At 38.0% G+C, this 7744-nt stretch overlaps 1 protein-coding gene across 2 annotated transcripts; it reads right to left on the bottom strand.

The window, feature by feature from the left end:
* Nucleotides 1-2609: 2609 nt before the first annotated feature.
* Nucleotides 2610-7454, bottom strand: drc8 (dynein regulatory complex subunit 8). 2 transcript variants are annotated; one of them, XR_003294867.1, is made up of 8 exons: nucleotides 7424-7454; nucleotides 6929-6998; nucleotides 5448-5520; nucleotides 5091-5167; nucleotides 4455-4497; nucleotides 3691-3757; nucleotides 3341-3516; nucleotides 2610-2867 (listed from the first exon to the last, which is right to left on the bottom strand). XR_003294867.1 is itself a non-coding variant. In XM_026293961.1 (7 exons), the coding sequence occupies exons 1-7, from the start codon at nucleotides 7446-7448 to the stop codon at nucleotides 3404-3406; spliced, it is 468 nt and encodes a 155-aa protein (XP_026149746.1). In that variant the 5' UTR covers nucleotides 7449-7454; the 3' UTR covers nucleotides 3214-3403. The 2 variants fall into 2 exon arrangements, 1 of the variants encoding a protein (XP_026149746.1); XM_026293961.1 differs by lacking the exon at nucleotides 2610-2867 and having other exon boundaries at nucleotides 3214-3516.
* Nucleotides 7455-7744: the final 290 nt, after the last annotated feature.

The raw sequence follows: 7744 nt of genomic DNA, 5'->3' as shown, positions 1-7744 counted from the left end.
TCTTCCGCTTATCCGGGGCCGGGTCGCGGGGTCAGTAGCCGAATCAGGGATACCCAGACTTCCTTCTCCCTGGACACTTCCTCCAGCTCTTCCGGGAGGACACCGAGGCGTTCCCAGGCCAGCCGGGAGACATTGTCCCTCCAGCGTGTCCTGGGTCTTCCCCGGGGCCTCCTCCCGGTGGGACATGCCCGGAACACCTCCCCAGGAAGGCGCCCAGGAGGCATCCGAAACAGATGCCCGAGCCACCATAACTGACTCCTCTCGATGTGGAGGAGCAGCAGCTCTACTCCGAGCTCCTCCCGGGTGACCGAGCCCCTCACCCTATCTCTAAGGGAGCGCCCGGCCACCCTGCGGAGGAAGCTTATTTCAGCCGCTTGTATCCGCGATCTCGTTCTTTCGGTCATGACCCAGAGTTCATGACCATAGGTGTTAATTATCATTAAAACTAATTACTATTACTGCTAGTAGTAGCAGTAGTAATGCATGACATCATTAACTGTGCATACAATTCATTAAGTTTTGGTAACCTGGAATCTGCCAATCACAACAAAGACAGATTACCTTTGACAAACCATGATGGCAGAGCTGAGTTCTTTCTTCATAGAGAATCATTCATTCACTATGTATATGTTGTTCCATACATTGTTTTGTTTGGCAGCAAGGTGGAAAGTGACTTCAATAATCTTTTGAAGAAAGATTTCAAAGATTTCAAAGTGTTTACTGTCATATGCACAGTAAGGAAAACATGTTTCCCTGTACAATGAAACTTTCTTTGGCGTCCATAGGAAATGCCAAAATACAAGTAATAAAGATATAAACTAGATAAATAGCAAATGCACTGTGTACAGAAAGAAACAAAAAATATAACAAAGAAATAGAAATATAGGCTATATACAACTGTAGTGCAAAGTAGCATGCAATAATGGCTTATGTGCAAAGTAACCGACGTGCAAATTGAATAAAAACCATGGTGCTAAAAATAGCTTCAGTAACAATAATGATGTGCAATCTGAGTAGAACTATATGGAAATGATAAATTATGTCAGGAGTTGGTGTGAGGTGCAGGAGTGAAGGAGAGGCGGCAGGACCCAGATGCAGAACCAAAGACTTTATAACCTCTCCTGGGATCACCAGGAGAGGGGAAAAAACACAAAGCCGAATGAAACTGGAAACTAGAAAACCGAGTGAAATGGTAAACAAGAAATGACCGAATGAGACGGTCGCAAAACACTTACATGCATTCCTCAATTATACAACTGAAAAAATGAATACACATTTTCCTGGAGATGATGGACTACATATGGAAAGAATATTTTAAGTGTCAAAACCTTTATTCTGATAAAGTAGTAGAATGAAATGAATGTCTGGAAGGTAGGAAAAATCATTTAATTCATCCATCAAATAGAATGCCTTTGAAAGTTATAGTCTCTCATATGTATTGACACGGCATGCTGACATGGGCAGTGCAGACTTAAGTAACTATATTTAAAAACATTTCAATGCAACTGTCGTATCAAAAAAATGTGGAGAAACTTCATTATTCACTAGAGAAATGTCATACCACATATTCTGCGTTTGTTGTGTTTTCTGAGTGCATGAATGAATGCATGTAGCTCTGAAGCCTCTCAAACACAAAATATATATCATGTCACTGGCACATCATACCTTTTCTATACACACATAAATGAGATATGAAGTTATTATCATACATATATACATCATCACACATAATGAAGTAAATGCAGGATACCTGTGATAGTGCAGGCTCTGGAGAAGAAGGTGGATGAAAGTATTTTGACTCTGGGTGGGAATGACTGCTTTCCCGCTTCACTCACTGTTCTTGATGATGATGAACTGGCTTGATACATGTTTGATATGTGTTGCTCAAAATCTGCAATTTCAAAATTGTGTTGCATAATGTGTTCCACGTATTGTCCTTGAATTGATGCAGGTCTGAGGTATTTCTTTTTCTGGAGGATTCTTCACCAAACCATAGTTCAACATGGCAGTTGATGATCCTAGTTCTTGTTCTGACACCTGTTGGGACAGAGAAGCCACTCCACAACGGGAAAATGCCCATGCAGCTTAGCAACGAGCACATCCAACAACGCAATGGGTTTTTGAGCCTATCTGGATGCTCTGACAGAATGTCGCTTTGGCCTTGTGCCACTGGTTTTAAAGGGCACTGGTAAACAGTGATTTCCTAATAATGCTTTTGACAGTTTTTGCAGTTTGTCTGTAATGTGTTGTTTGGCCTCCTCGACTACCATGCCCTTTGTTTGCATCACACACAGAAAGATGAGTTTGACTCTGTTTTACCAAAAGTGTTTTCCCTTGTGCCAAATACTACACACGTGATTAAAAAAAAAACTCCAAAGCTTCCAGCATAGATGTGCAGCTTAGGAGGTAAGCAAAAGTAAATATATTATATATATAGTAAACATATATAGTAAACGTATTCATGTATGCCACTTTCCAAAATCTTGTGACACTGCCTTATATGAAATTTTACAGCCTTAATACAGCCTTCGAAGGATGCAGCCCCTGAGACAGCTCATGTTTATTCAGAGCAGTCAGAGGTGTGCCCCCATGCCGTTTAAATCCCTGCATAGACTACTGGTAAACGGTACAGCAGTACAAAAGCTATACTGTTACACAAGTTAACAGTTAATGTCCTCCTAAGGGACTGGATTGATTTGTTGTGAAATGTGAATAATGAATAAAAGCCAGTGCTAATTTTTGCTATCAGTAACATTACCTTGAGGAAACCAGAATTGACATATGCGGCGCCTTGAACGGCATCACTGTACATGTCTGAGTGCTGGGAGCATACATGATTTCAACCAAATCATTTTCACAGTTAGAGTCTGAAGGAAAGCAAACACAAGATATAAGTCATGGAGTAACATAACAGCTAACTGCAAAGGTGCGTCGAAATCTGTTCCCCATCAAGATGCCTTTGTTTTATTAACACACCTTTTCTGATTAAAATTCACGTTCAACTGCTCAGTGTCATTAACCACTATGCGATTGTTATATTTTCAGTATTATGTACATATTATAATTTGTCTGATACAGACATGTCGTCAATTACTTATCCAGTTTAGCTATTCAAATTTTGACTAGTCAGTGGTGTTGTGCAGTCTAACATGCATGCAAAGTGTATCTTATTTATTTGTGTTAGCTAGGTATACCCAATAAACTGACAACTGATTGTAGTTTCCAATTTAATGTGATTCTGGGGAATGCGTGCATCTCTGAGATGTCAGACTTAGGTATAAGGAAAGAAAGGTTGGGTACAATATGCAAATGCAGGGGAGCATAAATTTAATACACAAACCTGTCTGTAATATCTGTCAGCAGATAAGCTAACACACACCCACACTGTGACACTGACTACAAATCATGGGTCAGTGGTCAGCTGGCTGATTATGACTTTGTAATTGATACGGTTGTTCTCATGGTCAGTGAATGCTGTCAGCATCTCATCCATCTCTTCCTGAGTGAAGGGCTCACCTGGTGCGAAGACAACCATGGACAAACAACTGGGGTTTGAAAAACGTTTGTACATTATAGGATAATTGATGGGAATAATGAGAATAACATATCTAAGTGGAGATGATCTGCTGCATTTGACCACACACTAATCATTCGTTATTTAGGAGTATAAACTGAAAATTTCAATTTTACCTTCCTGTGTCATGTATTTTATCAGCTGGTCGGGCTGCAGGTATCCTTTCTTTTCTTTGTCCAAAATCTGAAACCACAATTAGTGCACTCATTGAGTGTTTTTTTAAATAATACCAGTAACTAAGTGATACAGTTTCAAGAAAAAGTAATGGCACTGTTCCTAGTTTTATGCATAAATTGATAATAAAATGTGATCTGAGCTTCACCAATGTCACAAACACAAATACAGTATTTCCAAGCTGATAAAACATGATCTTTCATGTCTTTATTCAATACACCTGTTAAGCATACAAAGTGATCCCTTTAATCCCTACGTTTCTAGGTAATTCATTGTTTTTTGATGACAGTGGTTCTTTTAAGAAAACACAGGAAGTTGGTCACATGATGTGAAATACAAGAAGCAACTTATGCAGAAACTCTAGGGGGTATAATTTATGTTATTTCACCCAGAAAACTTGTCACTGAATCTGAGAACTTTCACTCAGATTAGAGACTGATATCCTGAATTGCTCATTAATTGACAGGTTGATCCACCATCAAAGGATCTGTTGCCCTGAGCAACAGGTCTTTTGATGGCATTTTTATGAGGTGTGGCTCACATCAGCTGATGCTTGTAAATAGAACACTGACGCTGTTTGAGGGTTTTTATAACTCAAGCTAGTTCTAAACCACGCGTCTATTCTACTGATTGGACTTCAAGGTTGCTATCACCTGACTCCACTTCTTTTTCTTGTAACTAGCCAAGAAACATCCACTGGTCTTACCTCAAAGGCCTGAAGTACAAGGTCCTCAGGAATGGGAGGAAACCTAACAGACAAAGGAAAAGATCATACACAGACACAATTGGTGTTTGTGTCTATCTCATTGACCTTCTTAATGAATTTTCCAGATGGTGAATAAACATCATAATATTCAGAAAACCAAGCACTGTGAGTAATATAATTATGGTTTATCTAGGGTGGGCGCAAGGAGGGGGGGTCAAAAGTGGGTGTATCCGATCATATGACCACGTGACATCATGAACCAATAAAATATATGTCATTAATTTCTCCTTTTTTTAGGCAGCGCTAATTGTCATTGGTTTCAACAAGTTCAGGGTGGTGCAAATTTGTAAATGACATCATTTTATTCCACCTACTAGGCGGCACTATTTACTATTAGCGTGTGCAGTTGTGGGTTGTGCAAATTTGAAAATGACAATCAATTTACTACGCCTTCCAGGTGGCAGTATCAGCTGCGTGGTGACATATACATATGACGTATGCATGTGCACGTGCAGGCTAAACGTAGCCTTCCATTGAAAATTTGTAGTACTGACATGTTATTCATTTACTACCCTCAGTAACATCTAATTTAAAATATTTCAGAAATATACACCAGAGATAACCGCACTGTCTTACTTGGTCTCGAACAGTACTGTGGTCATAGCTGGGAGGAACTTCTCCAGATGAACATATCCTGTATGGTCCTCTTCCACCTGAATGAACAGGACAAGGCTGCTGGGCTTTACTTCTTGAACAAGCTCTGTATCTAACAAAAAAGGCTGCTTAGAACATTGCAATAGCTAGCATAATAAAAAACACTTTGTCCGTCTATTACATCTTTTAAGCATCTTGATTATAATTTTTCAAAGTAGATATTGCAATGTTAGAATTAATTTTAAATGTACACCTGAAGAAAGATTCAGATGATTTATTTGACTGTTTGCTTTATTCATCTTAATTATGGCCAAAAATGTAAGCAGATACTCTTCTGACCTGCGCAATAAAGTCATGGATGTCTTTCTGTGTGGGGAAGCAGCCCAGAGAATAGATTATGGTGGCAATCTCCCTACAAAACACGATAAGAAATTAACACTAAAATGCTAAAATCACAATTTTAAATAGATGCTAAATGCTAAACAAATTATATATTTGCTTTTCTAGTTCTTCTAGAGCACGAGCGCAATATTTAGCCTCATCCTCATTTTGTGTCAAATCAACTTTGCAAGGAGACATTTAAAATATTACACAAGATGTGTTTCCTCATAAACTACACCTTAATTTTGTTCACTCACTGTTTTTGTTATAGTTTTACAATTTAAAGCACAAAGCATCCTTGGTGGTGTGAGATTCTGTAATTCTTGGTTATAGTTTCACTGTCTGAAACCATGGGTTGTACATTACAATGCACTACACTCATTACAAAATACATGATCAGCTTTTAAAATATGATGATCTATTAGCTACACAGATGTTTTAGGTATGTGGCTGATTCGACAGTATAGTCCCTGAAATCCTGAAAAAATGATTAGCTTTGATTTTTATTTTCCAATGTAATAACTTGTTCATATATAAATATACTGTGGGGAAGATAACAAATATCCTATTTCGCAAACGTGTAATTCTTAATAATACTTAATGTAGCACCCGGTCGAAGAAGAAAGCCTAAAACTGATGCTTTTGTAAGTTTACTTTATGGTCCTTTGCCGTCTTAATCCAACGCACAACGCCCCAAGAGGAAATTACCAAACTAAAAGCACAAAACTCTTTCACATGACTTAACTACCGTCACTTACACTTAATGTACAATACTTTGTAATAACTTAAACAAGATTGTGTAATTGTAACAGAGTAGTTTTACACTGTGGTAGTGCTTCCTTTACTTAATCAAAGAATGAGATTACTTCCCCTAGCTGTAATAACCTTCTAAGGGACCCTCTTGAGTTCTTACTAACCCCCACAATACATCAGTATTTACCCAGATACTCAGAAGCCAAGATGAATATAGAGCTCCTCCTCCCCCTTTCCCTTTAATTTCATTTCAAGTTAATCTTCTACTATTTGCTGTTTCTTATTTTGATTTTTGCCTATGTACTTTTAACTTGTCTTTTATTTCTGCAAAGCACTTCAAATTACTCATATGTGTATGAATTGTGCTATACAAATAAACTTGCCTTGCCTATATTGCTTAAATGATTCATAAATGAGATGTATGCAAGAAAAATAATTAGTAGTAATTTTCATAATTATTTAATCTGTAATAAATTGCAATAAAAGTAAATTCATTGATATTGGCTTCTCCAGTATGATATTTTGTTAGTTTCCCTTTGTGTACTGTAACAGTACACTCAGCATTTTGGTGTTTTCAGTTGAATATATTGAACAAATTGGTTAAAGCCCTAATACTGTACTACTGTGTTAGAATAATGCAATATTGTCCCACAATCGCCATCTCACTTTGACCTGAATTAACTCACCGCACATTCACTGTGTCGTTAGATTCATAGTCAAACGCTTGAAAAGCTGCTTTAATCTTCTTGTGGACATCTGACACAAAAAGGAAAAACAAGGGCCAAGCCAAGAGTTAGGTTAGCGTCAGCTTTAACGTTAGTTAGTTGTAGCTTCAGTTGTAATTCTAGTATCAGATCTTTTCATCCAAATACAAATCTGCATATTCACCGATGGGACAGTCCTGTGGCGGTTACTGTTGAGCCACATGAGTGGCTTACAACAGTCTGCCATTAGCTAGTAAATGGAAGAAAGTAGCACATCACTTGGTAATCGTCAACAGCTAACTGATTTCGCTAGGGAAACGGCATTTATGCCATTATCACAAAAGTGGCATGTGATTATCCACAAATGCAGTTTCACTTCATCTAAAGCTTTACATAACCCGAAACTGCCGTTTTGTTGTCGGTATAAAGCTAGTTAAGGTTGATTAGCTAGCGTAGTTAAAGCTAAATCATACGAACCTCCGTCGTGCTTGTTCGCTGCCATGTTTGATTGTAGCTGCTCTGTTGCCTAGTAACCACCATGCATCCTAATCAGCAAACAAGTGACAATGCGGTTAATGATTAGTAACAACTTTACAAATACCTAAACCTATAGATAAGAAAACCAAATGCATTCTTAATACTTTAATTTAGGACATTGTTCTTCAAAAATTTTGAAATTAAATTTTCACTGTAATATACAGAGCTTTTGGCAAGAGCTTGTTACCAATATTCATAACTTTAATTGTACTCTGCCGACATAATACTTCGTCTGCCGTCTTCAGCTTTTATGTTTTAATG

Source organism: Mastacembelus armatus, chromosome 3, assembly GCF_900324485.2.
Source record: "Mastacembelus armatus chromosome 3, fMasArm1.2, whole genome shotgun sequence".
Taxonomy (NCBI): Eukaryota; Metazoa; Chordata; class Actinopteri; order Synbranchiformes; family Mastacembelidae; genus Mastacembelus; species Mastacembelus armatus.
The sequence above is the reverse complement of the archived record's forward strand: the minus strand, read 5'-3'. Positions and strand labels throughout refer to the sequence as shown.